This window comes from Chaetomium fimeti (assembly GCF_033439085.1).
Source record: "Chaetomium fimeti strain CBS 168.71 chromosome Unknown B0H64scaffold_3, whole genome shotgun sequence".
NCBI classification, from domain to species: domain Eukaryota; kingdom Fungi; phylum Ascomycota; class Sordariomycetes; order Sordariales; family Chaetomiaceae; genus Chaetomium; species Chaetomium fimeti.
Window position 1 is genome coordinate 606,101 of NW_026944331.1, and position 16,882 is coordinate 622,982.

A 16,882-nucleotide genomic window follows, 5' to 3' on the forward strand; every position below is an offset into this window, starting at 1 on the left:
CAGGCAGACAGACATACGGACAGGCATCTCCGATTAAGGGGCACTGGGAACCGGGCGGCTGATTCCTTTCAAGGGAGCGCTTTCATTTTGGGCTTTTGCTTTGTGTTTGTACACACAGCACAACACCGCACCATGGTGTGCTGTGCTGTGCTGTGTTGGGGGGCATGCATACATACCACATACCCTTGGGGCTGGTAGGGTGGAAAGGGCTTGGGATGGCTTTGCTCTGGGTAGTGTACTTGTACATATATGCATATATAGACCGGAGGGGAGGGGAGGGGATTATGAGATATATTCACCAGTCTGTAGTGTATTGCAAATGTGAGTGTGGATGTACCTGACAGTATTGCCCTACTTAATCATTGGCAAATGATTTATTTGTCAATCCTTAATTAAACAGTTAAACACAACACTGGCATGGTAAAAATCGAGTTGAACGTCTCTTTGTGTTGCAAGTTGAGTGTTTCGAAGCCTCCAGTTTACCGGGCCCTCTCCCGAAACCCCTGAAAAGCTTTTGGCCAACACCAATTCCGAACCCAAACACCAGGACCTCACCTCACTTAAAATTGCGCCAACCACTATATACTGAGTTGGCGCCTACCAACCGGCAAAGAATGAGACATGTCGCGTAACATTAATCCCAAGGTATTTACCTCCAATTATCCAATCCCACCGATTCTGCACATGCACAACACTGACTTCATGTAGACGATCATGGCGCCGGTGGCCGCCTTCACCATGGCTGGTCTGTTGTTTTTGTAAGAAGAATGCTCTCCCTTGGGGCGAATCTGGATATTATGAGAAGTTTGCTGATTGATTGGCTCTAGCTACACGCGGTCGTCAATTCGCGCGGCAAGGCGAAATGCGGTGAGTCGGTTGTTTTGCTGTTTGCTGGAATGGACAGCTTCGCTGTTTGTTGTGTCGCATATTGTTGTTCTCCGTTATTTATTTATTTCTCTTTTATTATTTATTTATTGGCTTGCTGGCTCTGATGGTATTCTGATATACCGGACACAGAGAGATCACCATCACCAGCACCAGCACCCACCACAGCAACAACATGACGATGAGAGGCGCCGGTAACGCGATGGATACAAACCGGGTTCTTCACACGATGGGAGAGGTCGAGATGTCTCGAGGGTGTTCAGTCAAAGGCAGAAAGATACCCAGTTCCCATTGCTATCAGAAAAAAAGGAAACTTCAAAGAGATATTATATACAGACATTGCCTAGTTGCCATTTTTCGACCCAAACCATCCAACAGAGAGCACAGAAAACAACCATCTGAGCAAGGAAATCCCAAGTGCGCACCCTCGTTGCCTAGGTATCCTTTCACCGTCACCCCCTCCCCCCCCCCCTCGTTTTACTCCTCCTTCTTATCTCCCTCCCCATTAGCCTCCTCCTCCGCCTCCTCCTCCGCCTCGTCCTTCCCATTCTCCTTCTCGTCCTCCTTCTCCTCACCCTTAGCCTCACCATTCCCATTCGCCTCCTTCGCCTCCAACTCCGACTTCGTCTCCCCCTCCACCTCAGCCTTCGACACACCATCCCCCTCCTTCCCCTCACCACCAGCACCACCATCCTCCCCCACCACACCCTCCACCACCTCCCTCACCACATCCACCGTCTTATCCGGCCCGCCCGTCTGCGCGGCAAGCACCTTCCCCGCCTTATCCACGACAAAGACGCCGCGGGCGGTGCCGCGGGGCGCCTTCTGCAGGCCGACGGCGGCGATCAGCGTCGCGCCCGGGTCGCACAGCAGCGGGTAGGGCAGGCGCTGCTTGGTGCGGAAGGTGGTGTTGGCCTTGGGCGAGTCGGCCGAGAGGCCGTACAGCGCGAGCCCCGAGGCCGTGCTCAGCTCGGCGTAGGCGTCGCGGAAGAGGCACGCTTGTTTGGTGCCTAGTGAAAGGGGGGGGGTGGGTTAGGTTGGGTGTTTTTTTTGGATTGTTTATTGTGGTTTTACGGGGGAATGTGTATGACTATAGGGGTGTTTGGGGAGAGTGGGAAGGGGGGGGATGCCATATTCTGGGGATGGGGGATGGGTTGGCTTACAGCCTGGAGTGGAGGCCTTGGGGTAGGTGAAGATGGCCACACCGGCCTTGCTCTCATCGACCAGCGCCTTGAGGGTGGTCTTGGTGCCCTCGTTGGTCTCGATCTCGCCGCCGAAGCTGTCAAGGTTGATGGTGTCGCCGACGGCAGGCTTGGCAGAGTCGGAAGAGCCATTGGTGCTGGCAACGACGGCGGCGACCTTTTCTTTGACGGCTTCCTTAACCTTGGTGGCCGTGTTGGCCGTCTTTGCCGTCTTGGTGGTCTTCTTGCGCGCCGGGGCCGGAGGAGGCGCGGGAGCCTCCTTGCGCTTGCGCAGTTCCATGGGCATGATGGGCGATGAAGAGCTTACGCGCGCAGCGGCTTACAGCTTACAGGAGGGAAAGAGGGTGCTCAATGGATGATGAAATACTGCGGGAAGAGGGTCGCCAATATGTTGCGACCACGATATGATGAAAGTGGAAAGCTGACGGCAAGAATGAAAAGAGAGATGGAAAAAGATGAAGTCGGGAGCTTGGGGTGGTAAACAGGACGTTGAGCTGGTTGCGCAGGCGCTGACCAATCAGAGAAGGGGACGGCCCCAGAGGAGGCCAGGCCAGGGGAGGGGGGGTTCGGTTGCGATGGAGCTCCGCTGCGGCAGAGCACAAGCAGCAGGAGCCAAAAAAGGGTCCGTGGGAACCTGGGAAGTTGCCGTAACAGGGCCTGCCAGATACGGGTGACCTGGGGCAGCCCGGCAGCCTCGCCCGCAGTTGTGTATCCCCAAACAAAATGGAGGAGGCGGGAGGTGCGGGAGTTGGGGGATTTTGGTCGCAACCGCAGACGGCGAGTTAAAACCCAAGGCAAACAAGCCTTCCCTCCCTCCGCTCCACCATCCATTATCAAGTTTCCATCCATCCGTTGCGCGTTGAGCGGTGCAAAGGACTGTGTCACTACATAACTACCTACACAGTAGGTACTGTGTACTCCGTAGTTAGTCAGTTCCACCTCGATCGTCTTCCGCAGCCCGGCAACCAAGCCATCGTTGAATGAAATGAAGAGTCTGCAGTCATGTGAGATGGTGTAATTTCGGTCATTGTCAGACCGGTTTCTCTTCTTCGGAAAGAACAAAAAAGAGCTTCCGTCTTCTCCAGGGGATGTGGTCCATGCCACCCCGGTTTGGTCTGGGCCGCTGCTTCTTCATCCGAGTGGCCAATGCGTTCATCAGCCGGCGGCTGAACATCGGCCCTTGAGGCCCTGGGAGCTTTGAAGCCAAGTCCCACCAACGCCCGGGCCTCGCTCACATTGACAAGCGGATCGAGCAACTCGACCTTGAATCTCGTCCGGACATTCGCTACTGCTGCCACCATGGCGTCCAAAGCGGCAGCTAAGGTTGCCGGCGAAACCGCCGTCAGCATCACAAAGGTGAGTTCACCAGCCCCAGCCAACCAACCGGCAAAAACCACGGAAGCGATAGTTATCCCTCGCCATACCCCCCGAGCGATTCCCATTCCGAGAATCCCACCTATCTCTCTCGAAGTTGGTCATGGTGTTCTAACACCTCTAACCCCTCCTCCCAGAAATACACCGTCCAATCGACCGGCATCTGGGAGCGCATCCGGCGGGCGACGGCCATCGACCCGAACCGGTCCAACGGCGTGCCGCTGAACCCGTACAACCGGTTCCCGGCGCCGGGCAGCAACGACCCGAAGCAGTACGACGACCCGGTGACGCTGCCCGCGGGCGACATCGCCGACAACCCGTACTGGAAGCGCGACGCCCGCCGCGCCTACCCGCGCCCCAGCGTCGTCGGCCAGGCCCAGCAGGTCGCCCTGCTCACCGTCGGCAGCGCCGCCGCGCCCCGCGTCGACCTCGTCGGCGAGGCCGGCGACAAGGCCCTCGTCGCCGCCGAGGCGTCCGGCAAGGAGACCGGTGTCGCTGGCTACCTGGAGAGCAGCGGCGTCGAGGCGGCCAAGCGCGTGCTCGAGCTGACGGGCGGCCTGCCGCCGCTGCCGAGCGGCCAGAGCCTTGCGTCGGGGGAGTGGGATGTGCACAAGTTCAACCTGGAGACGGAGCAGTCGTACCCCGATACGTGAGTTTCCGCCTCGTTGGTCGTGGCTGAGTGAGTGACATGTGAGGCTAACGAGAGACAGCTACCCGTGCAGGTCGTTCGTATGAGGGTTGGGCGAGAGTGAAGATGGCGGGGGGGTGGTAGAGGGTTGTATATAACGCGGCAGGGGTAGAATAGAGACGTGCATTGGAGTTGATGTGCCGTTGTTTTATGGTGCTATTTGTGCCTGATTACTCCAACTCGAGCCGATTGGAAGCCCTGCTCCAGTGTTGTCTTGAAGCTACATCCTGACATATATAACCAACCCAGACACTTACAAACACCGCTCGCCGACCCCCCTCAAACATCCGGCACCCCCTCCCGCTTGCCAGGCCCAGCCCCAGGATCGTCCCCCTGCCCGTCCCCCTTCGGTCTCCCGCTGTCCCCCTCCCCCACCATCCGCTCGATGACCTTGAACCGCCCCTGTGCCCGCCGTAGCCTATCGTCAAAGTCGTCGACCGCCTCGTCGTTGTTCTCGGTCGACAGGCTCTCCGTCTCGGCCAGCGCATACAGCGTGGTGATGTGCTTCGCCAGGCGGGGGTTGTCCGGTAACGGAGGGAGCACGCGAGCGACCTCTGTGGCGTCCCCATTGTGTTGAACACCATCCTCTCGCCCTTGCCCGTCCCCTTCCCCTTCCCCTCCTTCCCTCAACCCAGAACCCGACCCCAACCCCACCCCCAAATCCCCCCCTTCCCCAGCAACACCAACACCACCCTTTGCTTGCCCCTTCCCCCCCTCCCGCCCCATCCCCATCCCCGCCCGACTCGCCCACACGATCGCCCGCCCCTGCAGCCGGCCGCTCTCGGCGAACTTGACGAACCCGCGCTCCAGCCCTAGCTGCCGGCCCTCGGCCCGCCCCGCCACCAGGCCGTCGGCCATGCCCTGGTCGTACCCTTCGGTGTAGAACTGGTCTTCGAGGGTGAGGAGGGTGTCGAAGGGGTCGTCCGACCCTAAGGGTTGCTGGGCGGTGGTTGTCATGGTGAGTTTTGTGCGTGTGTGTGTGCGTGTGTGTGTGTGTGTGTGTGTGTGCGTGTGTGTGTGTGGTGGTGGTGGTTGTTCTGCTTCTTTTAAGGGTTTCTTTTTCAGTGGGTGAGTGGGTGGGTTTGAGATAGTGGTAGTGAGAGAGCGAGAGAGTGTGTGAGATGGTAAGAGTTAAGTGAGCGGTAATGCTAAGCGGTGAATGTATGGTCAGCACGGTGAGGGACCGCGGGGTGAACGCGCGTTGAAGATTGCCCGACTATAGCGGGGTCGGCGCTGCAACGCGGGGCTAAAATTCAGGATCCCCGCACCCCGGCGATGGCGGAACAGGCGGGCTCTCCTCCACGCGTTCGGTAGTGGCAGGGCTAGGTACCGAAGTACAGTAGCGAGGCATTGGGATGAACGGTGGTTTGACAAGTCGGATTTCTAATGGCAACCGTTGCCCAGCAAGGGTTGTCCGACTGAGAGAAGCCCGGCTAAGCGGCGCTCTATGAAACTAGCAAGAGAAAAACCCAGTCCTTCTAATCTAGGTAAGGTACTCTATGAATATCCCGTCTACTGCATAATCATCCCGCCATTGGCGCTCACCACCTGCCCGGTACACCACCCGGCCTCCTCACCGCACAGCATGCCCACGATACCGGCCACCTCCTTGGTGTAAGCAGGCCGGCCGCCGCTCTCCTTCGCGTCCTTGACCACCTCGGGGCTGTCAATGCCCTCCCGCGCCTTCATCAGCGGCGTGTGCAGCACCCAGCCGGCGATGCCCTCCATGAACTCGGGCGGGTTGGCCGCGTACATGGGGCCCTCGACGGGGCCCGGGTTGACCGAGTTGACGGTGGCGTTGGCGGCCAGCTCGCGCGCCCACGAGCGCGTCATGGCCTCGACCGCCGCCTTGGTGCCGCCGTAGACCGACTGCGTCACGAACCCGGTCGACGACGACACCGAGCTGAGGTTGATGATGCGGCCCGACCGGTCCGTCGGCAGGTACGGCTGCGCCGCCTGCACCACCAGCAGCGGGCCCAGCACGTTGACCCGGTAGCTCGCCTCGAAGTCCTCCACCTTCACCTGCGAGATGGTGCCGTTGATGGCGATGCCGGCGTTGTTGATGAGGATGTCGATCTGGAAGCGGGAGTCGGCGCCGGCGAAGCTCTCCTTCGCCGCCGAGATGAGGGTGGCGGCACCTGCGGGCGTGCCGACGTCGGCTTGGACGGGTACCACGCGGACGTTGTGGGCTGAGGAGAGCTGGGCGGCGAGGGAGGCTGCGAGCTCGGTCGAGGAGGCCGAGGTGTAGTTGATCACCACATTGCAGCCCTTCGAGGCGAGGTTCTCGGCGATGGCGGCACCGATGCCTGGTGTGGTTTAGTTAGTCAGGTTTAGTCTCGTAGATGTAGATGGGGAGGGAAACCAACCTCGAGATCCACCGGTCACAATACCGAGCTTTCCTTCCAGAGATCTCGCCATTGTGCTAGTATATCCTACTGTCCCTATTGTTCCTATTGTTCCCGTTGGCTTTCAATTTCGAGGTCGAGTCTACTAGAAGGAACGAGACGACCTAGCACGGTGAGAAATGGAGGAGCGTATGGTCAAGACACAGGAACAGGCAGAGTTAATAGCATGTCAAATTGAAACGGAGGTCCCTAATTATACAATATGCACAATATAACAGGTGGACACAGTAGCCCCGCCGGTGTAAGTGGCCTCCTCATCGTGCGAGTTGGGGAAAAAGAAGAATGCCCCGCACCTCCCGGTGATGTCGGTTAAGACGGCGGCGAGCTGCCCCGCCATTTGCGCGGCTAAGATACAGGGACCCCCACCAGCCAGCCCGTTGAATTTCACGCGTCCCCACAGCAGCTCGGCCCTCAGCATTCAACCCGAACCTCAGCACGCAGCACCGCAGGGACGCAGCATCACAGCCTTGTCTCCATCGACCACCGACCACCGGCCCCCGAACCCCCGACCCCCTCCTCGTCCTTCTCTCCGCTCGAATTCCGACACGATGGATATCCGCCTCCTCCGGTCGTCCGACATCCCGCTGATCCAGCACGCCAACCTCGAGAACCTGCCCGAGAACTACTTCCTCAAGTACTACCTGTACCACGCCCTCTCGTGGCCGCAGCTGTCGTACGTCGCCGTCGACGTGTCGCGCCCGCCCAAGACCCCCTACGACTACCCCAAGATCGTCGGCTATGTGCTCGCCAAGATGGAGGAGGAGCCGGCCGACGGCGTGCAGCACGGCCACATCACGTCGCTGTCCGTGATGCGCACCCACCGCCGCCTGGGCATCGCCGAGAAGCTGATGCGCCAGAGCCGTAAGAAACCCCCCGCTCTCTCCCCTGCTGTGTTACCTTGCTTTGGTGCTTTCTTCTTCTGTCCGGTTGGATGCTAATGCACGAGGGGGGGGGCGGACAACAGAACAAGCCATGGTCGAGACCTTCGGCGGGCACTACGTGTCCCTGCACGTGCGCGTGTCCAACAAGGCCGCCATCCACCTGTACCGCGACACGCTCGGGTTCAAGACGGAAAAGACGGAGAGCAAATACTACGCCGACGGCGAGGACGCTTTCTGCATGAAGCTGGAGCTCGACTTCATCCGCGAGCAGCTCCGCGAGGAGGAGGACGAGGGCAAGGACAAGAAGAAGAAGGCTCTCAAGGAGGGGGAGGAGGGCGAGGGCGAGGATGTGGACGAGGGTGAGGCCGTGGGCGATGTGGGAAGGGACCCGGCCAAGGGGAGTAAGGCCGACCAGAAGATCAAAGTCAAGGTTGGGCGGGGCCTTGGTGTAGGCGAGCTGATAGAGAAGGACGAGAGTAAACACTAGATGGTTGCACGGCGTTGAGGAAATAAAAGTCGGTTTGTTGTTGGCATATTTCGGGCTATAGGAGACCAGGCCGCCATCAATGTAGGGCGCATAGCAAGGTGTTTTTGTTATAAGTAAACTCGAAATGAGACGGGATTACGCTAGTCGACTAACGCACGCTATACATATGTATTCTCGGTATACAACCCCTCAAACCTCCGATCAAACCCCCATCCATCCACCTACCGCCTAACAGCCCTCTCCTCCTCCTCAGCCAACTCCCTCGCAAACTCCTCGTCCGCCTCCGTCCTCAACCTCTCCATCACCCTCGCCAGCTCGTCAATCTCCCTCTCCACCGCCAACGCCTCCGTCTCCATCTTCCCCATCCCCTTCTCCCCCCCACCGTTACCACTCCCACTCCCACCATCCCCAAAATGATCCTCCGCGATCCGCTCATGCAGCTTCAACAGCTCGGCCTCCTTGGCCGCCACCTTGGCCTCCATCTCCCACGCGGCCTGGTATTTCGCCTGCGACGCCGCGTAGCCACCCGCGACGCCTTCGTCTTGCACGCCCGTGCTTTGGTTGTCGTCTGCCGGCCAGGCGCCGGGTGCTCGGGCGGTGGTGGTGTTGGTGGTGGTGTCTGGCCTGGCCCAGGGGTTGAAGGAGTGGTGGTCGAACCCGGGTGGTGGTGGTGGCGGTGGTGGTGGTGTGTGATGTGGGTGGTGGGGCATGGGTGGCATGGGAGGCATCGGGGGCATGGGTGGCATGTGAGGCATGGGAGGCATGGGAGGCATGCGGCCTGCGTGGGACGTGTGGGCTGCGTGAGCTGTGGCAGCGGCGCTAACTGTGTGAGCTGCCGTCTGGGCTGCGTGGGCTATGTGAGCGGCGTGAGCTGCGTGGGGTGCGTGGGCTGTGTGAGGGCCGTGAGGCACAGGGGGAATCCCGAAGGGGCCGCGCCGCATGTCCCGCTTCATCTCTTTGGCGGCGCGTTTCAGCTCGCGCTTGGTATGGCGTTGTTCGCGCTTCTCCTGCCGGCGACGATGCTTCCGTTCGCGCTGGAGCTGCTTGCGGTCCCGCTTCTGCTGCCTCTTGAGCTGCTTCCAGTCGCGGAGGAGGTCCTTGACCTCGCGCCTCAGCGCCGTCTTGTCAAGGATCACCGGGGCCGGGCCGGAAGGCTTCTTTGCCGCTTTGATCTGCTCCTTGATGTGCTTGACCTTCTCCTTGGTGATCTTCTCGTCCGGACGGTGCAGCGACTCCTGGAGGTACTGCTTCGCGACCGGCAGCTGCGAATCCTTCAAGTCATCATAGTCCGGCAGCGACCCAACCGACGACTCGGAATGGGCAGACGACGACCTCGATGACGCACTCGACGCAGAGTTCGCCCGCGACTGATGTCCCTCACCAGAGTCCCGATGCTCACCCCGTCCACGCACCTGCTCTCCCTCACCACCCCCCGCACCCGGTCCAGCGTCCCACCACCCCATCCTCCCCCGTGGACCACCCCTCCCACAACCACCACCACCACCAGCACCACCACGCATCCCCCACGGACTACCACCCCTACCATCGGGTCCACACCCCCCCGGACCACCACCACCACCAGCACCACCACCCCAAGCCCCCCACCCGCCAACCCCCCTAGGCCCGCCCATCCCCCACCCAGGCGGCCCCCAATTCCCATGCCCACGCCCATGCCCCCCCCTTCCCCTCTCCCCCCCACTCTGTGCTTGCTGCTGCCCCCCAGCCGCGCCAAACATCGGCTGGCCATTAATCCTAATCCCATTCCCATCCGCCACAATCCCGCCGATACGCAACGAGCCCGTCCGGCCGTCGGCAACAAAGGTATTCCCGATGCTGACGCGGTCGTTCTGCACGTTGATGCCCGCGAAACGGAACCCGCCACCGCGGCCGGCACCCGGTCCGCCAGATCCATGGCCGGGTCCGGCTCCGGCTCCGTTCCTGGCGGCGGCGATGGCGTCCGCGCGCGCGGCGAAGAGGCCTGTCAGGCCGCGCCGGGGGGCTGGGTCGGTTGGTGGTGCTGCGGATGGGTTGCTATCTGGGTTGGGTTGGTCGAAGGAGGTGTCCCAGGCGCCGGGGATGGGTTGGTGGTGGCCCTTTTCTTCGGGGATGGGTTGCGGGGGCAGTTCGGTCATGCCGCGGTTGTCGCCGTGGTCGTTGTGGGAGGAGGATGGGAGGGGCTCGAGGTCGACGCGGATGGTGACGCGGCGGGGGCCGAAGAAGCCATCGTTCCACTCGCGGACGGTGGACTCGACGTTCTCGCGGTGCTCGGCCGTGTCGGCGTCGACGGGGGAGCGGATGCGGTTGAGGTGGGCTTCGGCGTGGCTCCGGCCCGAGGACTGCGAGCGGGCGTCGTCGTTGTTGTTGCCGGGGTTGGTGTTGGTGGCCGTCATGGCTTCGGCCCGCAGCTTGCGGTCGATGATTTGATCGTTGGTGGTTGCTGAGTGGTTTGGTAGCAGGTAGTTGGTGAAGGTCAGCCAGTCTTCGAGCCGGACGTCCCGGGCCCCGAGCTCGCTCGGATAGGGCAGATTGTCCGGGGTAGATCCCGCGAGGACAGTGACTGAGTGTACGATGTGTGGTTGGCTGCTCAGCAGGGGAGGCGGGCGTGTCTCAAAGTAGGCAGCGGCAGCCGAGCTTGCTCCATGGTCGAGTTCACCAGCGAAGTTGGACTGGTACGAACTCCGAGGTGTGAGTGGCGGGGTATAAATGACATCCCCGTTAGTGGATGTAGTGGACCGCGAGGTGTCGTCAGCGAGGTGCGCGTCTCGCCCCGAGCTCGAGAAGATGTCTGTCTCAGTGTAAGGCGGGGGAGGGATGTCCTCCGGGTGCGAGGGCATGATGGAGCGAGTATGCTGGTGTGTAAGAGGGCCAAGCTTGTGATGAGCAAGGGTTCAGGATTGAAGAATGTCGCCGGCTTGCCACTTGGATGGAGTCCCGCTGATTAAATGTCAAATTCTTTGGGGATCACGACACTTGCACACAAAGAGGCGCGATGGAAAGAAGGAATAGGTGGGGTGATATGGTTTATTGGATGCGCAAAAGAGTCACTGGCGCCCTCAGCTTCGGGCGAGGCGTAAGCTCAGGAACGCTTCACTAATCAGCCCCACGTCAGAAGTCCGACCTCTCATTCGCCAAGACCCGACGATTGGGCCTTTGAGGTGGGAGGTCTTGGCTGACATCGCCCCGCTGTTGGGGTTCTCCCCTTGTTCCCCGCAGCTTTGTCCCACGCAATCCGCACCCGGCTTACGCGGCCGGGTGGTATGGGAATGATGCACCTCCCCAGCATGCTGTTAGTTCCAGGGGGACCATTCGGGTAAGTCGTCAGATGCCAAATCTCGATGCATTTCTAGGGCCACGAAAGAGCTGTCGCGTCCTTGGCGGCCTCGGCTCGAATGTGCCAATACCGGCTAGCCTCATGGCTCGCCAAGTTGCAAAGAGAAGCCAATATCCTCCGTCTTATAGTGGTCTGCGAGGATGCTCGCAAGATGATGCCGCGTTTGAGGGCCCCTGGCAAACGTCAGCCATATCAACAAGTGGCCAAACCCGAAGGGAAACTTACAGATTGGTGAGGTAGACATCAATAAGCTCTGGCGGGATGTAGTCTGTGACAGTATTCTCCACTTCGAGCGCGTCTACCGCTGGGCCATTTGCGTAGCTCACATAGCTGGACGGGTTGCCTAGCTCGCCCCTCGACACCTCGTCTGATGGATCCTCGGGGCAGAATTTGTAGACGGGGCAGAGAACGATGACAGGCTTGAGGTATTCGTGCGCTGCCTGGGCAGCAATGCAGGAACCGCTGTCCACCAGCAGACCTCCGTTCTGGTATACGGCCTTTGCGCTGAAGATGACCTTGTTGACCCTGGGGATATACGCCATCAGGCCGTTGCTCGCCAGGTTGATTGTGTTTACTCCAGCCGCGTTGAGCTTCTTCCGTAGCATGGCGTAGGGAGGCTCGGAGGCCCCGTCGGAAAACGCATGGCTGGCGATAATAACAGTAAAACGCCGTTTTGATGCAGCTTTGATAAGGAACCTCTCGACGGTCCTTGATGGCTGGTAGGCCAGCACGTAGTCACCAGGATGGATCTGGATATCCGAGAACCCTGCAATCTGGTCGTCGGCCTGGTTGATTTCGTCCAAGATCTCCTCGATTCCGTCCATGACTTCGGAACGCAGAGCATGCACACTGGCTGGCTGAGCCTGTGACATTGGGGTCGATGCCCCTGTTATTGGCGAGTCGCCGGGGTTCGCAACGGAGAGGAGGTTGAACATGGACTTGGAGACCTGCAGGCCTGTCGAGATGACGGAAGGAGAAGGGCGCACCGGGACGTGGGCGGGCCGCTGTGGGGGATGAGCGTTCGGGTTGGTGCTCGGAGTCAAGCTCTGGATGTCGGAAGCGGCCTCGCTAGCCAAATCGTCGGCGTTCCTGTCCTCGGTCGCCTCGTCACGGATCAAGCCCAAGACACGTCGCACCACATTTCCGATGACAGGCTCTATCGGGGCAGCCCGAGCCAGCCTCGACCCAGCGCTCTGGACCCTAGACAGAAGCTGGTCGACATCGTTCCACTTGGATTTGGCGACAACCTGTCGGAGGATGTGTGCGGTTGCTTTGGCGCATTCGTCGCCCTTGACCTGGCGCCTCTTCAGGAGACTGTGGTTTAACGTTAGTTGCTGGGCACAGTGTAGTGCCAAAAGCCGAGCTTACAAAATCAGGGATTCAATCGACGCCTCGAGGGTTTGGTTGTTAAACGACTTTATTAAGTTGTCCAGCGTGGGCACATGGGCCGCTTGTGAGGGAGCCATGGCTTTGTCTGTTTGGTGATGGATCGCGGGGCAGAACTGTCGGCAGCTCGGCGTTCCAAGGACCCCGCGTTGGGAGTGGAAACACGGATAATAGGCGATCTAGGTCGCGGATCGGGTCCAGGATTTTCTATGCTGTAGAGAATCCTCGGTGATAGTGGGGGTAGGATGTGGTCCAAAATCGGGCAGTTTGTGGTAGGTTGGCTCAAAAAAGGATCTTGAAGGGATGGAATGTGAGTCAATGACATGCTCAAGCTCCCGTGTCGAGAAAATTACGGTGGGGCTCAATGCACGCCCCGCACATCCCACATTCCTGTCCCTGATCGGCTAAACACCGGAGGAGCTCGCCCACCAGGATCAGGAATGCAACGCTAAGATAAGCGGAGCGGCGATACAATTGGCCTTCAAAATTTGGCATGGCGACTCTGCTCAGAAAATCTGGAGAGCGAGCGATTCGGCGTGAAAGCAGAGACAGCGATAACTGTTTTTAGCACGAATTTCCAGCATCTATCTTCCAACATTTACCAACCGGACCTGCCATTAGTGGTTTATCTGTTAGACTTCCGATATCCCACACATAATCTCCCTTTCGCGAATACCAACCATCACAATGGCGGCCGCGGACAGGGTCGAGGTCGTCGACGACAAGAAGCTGAAGAAGGAGAAGAAGAGCAAGGACAAGTCGGAGAAGAAGGACAAGAAGCGCAGCGACAACGACGGCGTCCGCAAAGAGAAGAAGGACAAGAAGAAGGATAAGGTGAAGCAAGACAAGCTCGCCCGCGCCCTCGATGCCCACCTCCAAGCCGATGCCGCCGCCGCGTTCGAGGACGACGAGGTCGCCGATGTCGACCCCGAGGACCTCATCAAGCCCGCCGAGGAGCTGGTCCCGTTCGCGCTGCCGCTCGCCGACGACAAGACGCACAAGAAGATCTTCAAGCTGATCAAGAAGGGTACGCTAGCCAGCAGATCCCTCGCGGTTGATTGATTGAACGTACCTAGGTTCCATGCTAACCTCACTCTCTTCCCCGCAGGCGCCAAGCTCAAGTCGATCCACCGCGGCGTAAAAGAGTGCGAGAAGGCCATCAAGAAGTGCCCGCCCAAGACGGCGGCGTCGGGCGAGGTGGCGGCGCCCGGGCTGGTCATCATCGCGGGCGACATCTCGCCCATGGACGTCATCATGCACTTCCCCGTGCTGTGCGAGGAGCACGGCGTGCCGTACCTGTACGTGCGGTCGCGGGCCGACCTGGGCGTGGCGGCGTGCACCAAGCGCGCGACCAGCGTGGTGATGCTCAAGCCCGAGGGCAAGAAGCCCGCCGCGGGCAGCGGCGGCGACAAGGGCAAGAAGAAGGACGCCGACGCCGAGATGGAGGACGCCGACAGCGGCAAGGTCAGCGCCGAGGAGTACCTCGACTCGTGGAAGGACTTGATCAAGACGGCCGAGAAGCAGTGGAAGATCCAAGTCCAGCCGTGGGTCAAGGGCACCCACCCGCTCCAGATTGCCGACCGGGAGAAGGCGCGGCTGGCAGCGAGCGCTTGAGTTCGATCCGAAGGGGGAAGCTGCTTTCGTCTCGGCGCATTGACACGGCAAAAGCAAGGCAAGTCCACCCATCACCAAGTGGGCTTGCCATGGCTAGCCTGTCCATGGCTCCTTCCGTCCTTGACCCGGTCTCGCCCAATGGACCGGTTCCAGGACATCGCAACGGCAACTCTCAGTTGGATTGCCTGTGTTGATCACCTGCTGGCTGTATGACTGATCACGTTGGCCGGCTTTGCTCCGTTGGTTTTTATGGCTCTCTTGTCTAATGGATGGCGTTAAGAGGGTTTGGCACTTTGCATGGGTTCCGGGGAGCCAGAAGGCTTCTGATGTAGATATTGAAAATGAAAAGTTTCTCTTGTTATGGGTCTAGGCTAGCAGCGTATTTGCAACCGGGAAACGAGAAATGGGACGCAATTACGAAGCAGAGAAAATGGCAAGTGTGATCAAAGTTTCCAGATTCCTGAATGCTAACACCGGAGTACGATTACAGCCAAAGAACGCGCGAAACCACAACCCATTCTGTTCCCGAGGTCACTCTATTGGGTGCGCTCGATGCAATTAAAGAATGTCAACCCCGTTCTGTTTCCTTCTCTCCGTTTAGTCGGACCGGAACGCGCTCCGGGTCAGGGGGGTGCCACCGGCGCCGGTGCTGCAGTCTTATCAGCATCTCATGGCCAGCTCATGGGACGGATGTTGGACTACTCACTGCTCAAACGGGTTGGTGCGTGTTCCCCACCAGGTCATAAAGACAGACAGGCCAACCGTCTCAAACAGCTTGGCCAGAACGCTGACACCCACCTGCTCCAGCGCACGCTTCTCGACGAATAGTTGGCTGATGAACTGTAGCCGATGTTAGCAAAGCCGTTACCCCGACCTTCATGACAACCCCCCAATCCCCGTAATGGGTAAAGAACGTACGGTAGGAGCACTGGTAGCGGCAAAGATCAGGCCGCCCAAGTAGGCCGCACCCTTATAGCTGAGGGTGCCCGTGGCGTTGATGAGGGCACCCACACCGTACGCCTGCAACCCCGAGCCGACGAAGGCGGTACCCCAAGCGATGGCGGCGCCCGTTGCCTCCCGTGACCGGAGGAACTCCTCCTTGGTGTTGGACGCCTTGGCGCGCTGGTATGTCTGACCGAAGAGAGGGGTGAGCACGGCCAGCTCAGCGGCGTGGTTGAAGACGGTGCCGAGGGCGATGGCCGACGGCTTGACGGCGGGGAGATCTGAGAACCGGTTAGCTTCCTGGAGAAAACCATTTGTTGTTATGTGTTGCTGATTGCTCCATTGTCTCTTGGGTTGACCACCTCCCAAAGCTCAACCTCAGAATTGGATTGATTCCCCGCACTTCAGATTGGGTCACATCAAGCAACCCTCGAGTGGCGGCATATCCCAAACGAGGGAGGCCAATTCTCACGGTCGGGTATCCGCGATCCAATTCTGAGATCGGGCCTCGAGTGATGTTGACCTCGAGATTTCAATTGACTCATTGGCCCCAATGTTGAAGCTGAAGTTGTCGGGATATGGACCGGAAACGGAAAGGGGTACGGGATGATGTGAGGAGGGGCGGTACTGACAGTGCAGAGACATGGTGGGTGGTTGAGATCTGTTCTGAAGTTGGAAGTCTGAAATCGAGAATGTTCGTCTGTCTCTTCAGATGGAGAGTGAATAGATTGGATGGTGTTTGTTTGGCCAAGTGGTGTACGAGATGAAGAAAAGGCAAGTGCTAGGTGAGTGGCTAGAGGGCGAGCTGGTTTATAGCACAAGCGGGAGGACCGAAGCAGGGCCGGTGTCACCCCCTGGCATCCTCTCCTTCCCTTTGTGCGTCACACATCCAGCCCTGTCGTAGGAAGGGGCACCGCCGACCTCCACCCTGTTAGTCCGGTTGAGCTTGAAGCACCATGGGCATAACATCATCGCATCGGAGCTTCCCTGGCCTCCCACCTTTGAGAAGCTGTATTATGACGTCACCATATTCGACCCGGGCCTGGCCGCCCCACCAAAACGCTTAAACGGGGTCGCCGGCGCTTTCCTGCACGAACTGCGGCAGCAAACGGCGGCCAGAAGCGGCAGTTTCAATATCCGGGGTGTCAGGCAGATCCACTGCACACTTTGGCTGGTCTTGAAGCTTGGTTGAGAGAGGGGTTCCAATTACTGACGCAATTGAGGGGATTCTCAGTCTCGGGCCAATGCTGCCCTGGCGGCTGCCTTTCACACTGGGCCCAAGAGATCTGGATCCAGGGACCTACGCCATCTGTAACTCCCGGGGAAGACTGTCGTTGAATACCAAGGCGCGCAAGGTTTAATTAATCATGTGGAGGGGTTGAGAATTGCCCCTTGCATTAGGTTGATTTGCCTTGTCTCGGAAAGGTCAATTCAATGGCCCTATCAGCCTGTAGATGAAGGGTTAGGGTTATTCTAGCGTTTGGACGTCCACCTCCGAGATATTGGACGAGTACTAACAGGTCCAGGTGGCAGCTTAGAATCTTACCAGGCCCGGCAGTTTGATTCTTCCGTCTGTTACAGCAATCACTGACTGACAATCCGGTCACCCACGCTCCCCAACACTTGTGAAACCAGAAAAGTGAGTAGTGTAGAGGATCAATTACCAGGAAGCCGCTCGGCGACGGCA

The 16,882-nt window shown here is 59.2% G+C and overlaps 10 protein-coding genes across 10 annotated transcripts; 4 read left to right on the forward strand and 6 right to left on the reverse strand.

Annotated features, from left to right (window-relative positions):
- The first annotated feature begins 704 nt into the window (after nt 1-704).
- On the forward strand, nt 705-1,855 carry B0H64DRAFT_108436 (uncharacterized protein). Its single transcript, XM_062797759.1, has 3 exons — nt 705-758; nt 828-867; nt 1,018-1,855. The coding sequence occupies exons 2-3, from the start codon at nt 863-865 to the stop codon at nt 1,763-1,765; spliced, it is 753 nt and encodes a 250-aa protein (XP_062660262.1). The 5' UTR covers nt 705-758; nt 828-862; the 3' UTR covers nt 1,766-1,855.
- A 17-nt stretch (nt 1,856-1,872) lies between these two features.
- On the reverse strand, nt 1,873-2,852 carry B0H64DRAFT_390219 (uncharacterized protein). Its single transcript, XM_062803389.1, has one exon. The coding sequence runs from the start codon at nt 2,371-2,373 to the stop codon at nt 1,945-1,947; it is 429 nt and encodes a 142-aa protein (XP_062660263.1). The 5' UTR covers nt 2,374-2,852; the 3' UTR covers nt 1,873-1,944.
- Nucleotides 2,853-3,386: 534 nt separating this feature from the next.
- B0H64DRAFT_372188 (NADH-ubiquinone oxidoreductase) lies at nt 3,387-4,196 on the forward strand (the record flags this gene model as incomplete). Its single annotated transcript, XM_062802212.1, has 3 exons — nt 3,387-3,443; nt 3,599-4,110; nt 4,184-4,196. 3 exons carry the CDS (start codon nt 3,387-3,389, stop codon nt 4,194-4,196), a joined length of 582 nt encoding a protein of 193 aa, XP_062660264.1.
- B0H64DRAFT_456322 (uncharacterized protein) lies at nt 4,143-5,382 on the reverse strand. Its single transcript, XM_062807338.1, has one exon. The coding sequence runs from the start codon at nt 5,104-5,106 to the stop codon at nt 4,429-4,431; it is 678 nt and encodes a 225-aa protein (XP_062660265.1). The 5' UTR covers nt 5,107-5,382; the 3' UTR covers nt 4,143-4,428.
- Nucleotides 5,383-5,389: 7 nt separating this feature from the next.
- Nucleotides 5,390-6,813, reverse strand: B0H64DRAFT_423170 (uncharacterized protein). The gene is made up of 2 exons (XM_062805599.1): nt 6,516-6,813; nt 5,390-6,455 (listed from the first exon to the last, which is right to left on the reverse strand). Exons 1-2 carry the CDS (start codon nt 6,565-6,567, stop codon nt 5,662-5,664), a joined length of 846 nt encoding a protein of 281 aa, XP_062660266.1. The 5' UTR covers nt 6,568-6,813; the 3' UTR covers nt 5,390-5,661.
- Nucleotides 6,814-6,909: 96 nt separating this feature from the next.
- Nucleotides 6,910-8,295, forward strand: B0H64DRAFT_390224 (acyl-CoA N-acyltransferase). Its single transcript, XM_062803390.1, has 2 exons — nt 6,910-7,415; nt 7,519-8,295. The coding sequence occupies exons 1-2, from the start codon at nt 7,103-7,105 to the stop codon at nt 7,920-7,922; spliced, it is 717 nt and encodes a 238-aa protein (XP_062660267.1). The 5' UTR covers nt 6,910-7,102; the 3' UTR covers nt 7,923-8,295.
- B0H64DRAFT_456332 (uncharacterized protein) lies at nt 7,972-10,756 on the reverse strand (the record flags this gene model as incomplete). Its single annotated transcript, XM_062807339.1, has 2 exons — nt 7,972-9,539; nt 9,657-10,756. 2 exons carry the CDS (start codon nt 10,754-10,756, stop codon nt 8,144-8,146), a joined length of 2,496 nt encoding a protein of 831 aa, XP_062660268.1. The 3' UTR covers nt 7,972-8,143.
- Nucleotides 10,757-10,925: 169 nt separating this feature from the next.
- B0H64DRAFT_390228 (uncharacterized protein) lies at nt 10,926-12,975 on the reverse strand. The gene is made up of 3 exons (XM_062803391.1): nt 12,622-12,975; nt 11,479-12,567; nt 10,926-11,426 (listed from the first exon to the last, which is right to left on the reverse strand). Exons 1-3 carry the CDS (start codon nt 12,717-12,719, stop codon nt 11,333-11,335), a joined length of 1,281 nt encoding a protein of 426 aa, XP_062660269.1. The 5' UTR covers nt 12,720-12,975; the 3' UTR covers nt 10,926-11,332.
- Nucleotides 12,976-13,160: 185 nt separating this feature from the next.
- Nucleotides 13,161-14,678, forward strand: B0H64DRAFT_356320 (50S ribosomal protein L30e-like protein). The gene is made up of 2 exons (XM_062801593.1): nt 13,161-13,666; nt 13,748-14,678. Exons 1-2 carry the CDS (start codon nt 13,327-13,329, stop codon nt 14,251-14,253), a joined length of 846 nt encoding a protein of 281 aa, XP_062660270.1. The 5' UTR covers nt 13,161-13,326; the 3' UTR covers nt 14,254-14,678.
- On the reverse strand, nt 14,679-16,011 carry B0H64DRAFT_390231 (uncharacterized protein). The gene is made up of 4 exons (XM_062803392.1): nt 15,828-16,011; nt 15,172-15,476; nt 14,960-15,093; nt 14,679-14,902 (listed from the first exon to the last, which is right to left on the reverse strand). Exons 1-4 carry the CDS (start codon nt 15,838-15,840, stop codon nt 14,851-14,853), a joined length of 504 nt encoding a protein of 167 aa, XP_062660271.1. The 5' UTR covers nt 15,841-16,011; the 3' UTR covers nt 14,679-14,850.
- Nucleotides 16,012-16,882: the final 871 nt, after the last annotated feature.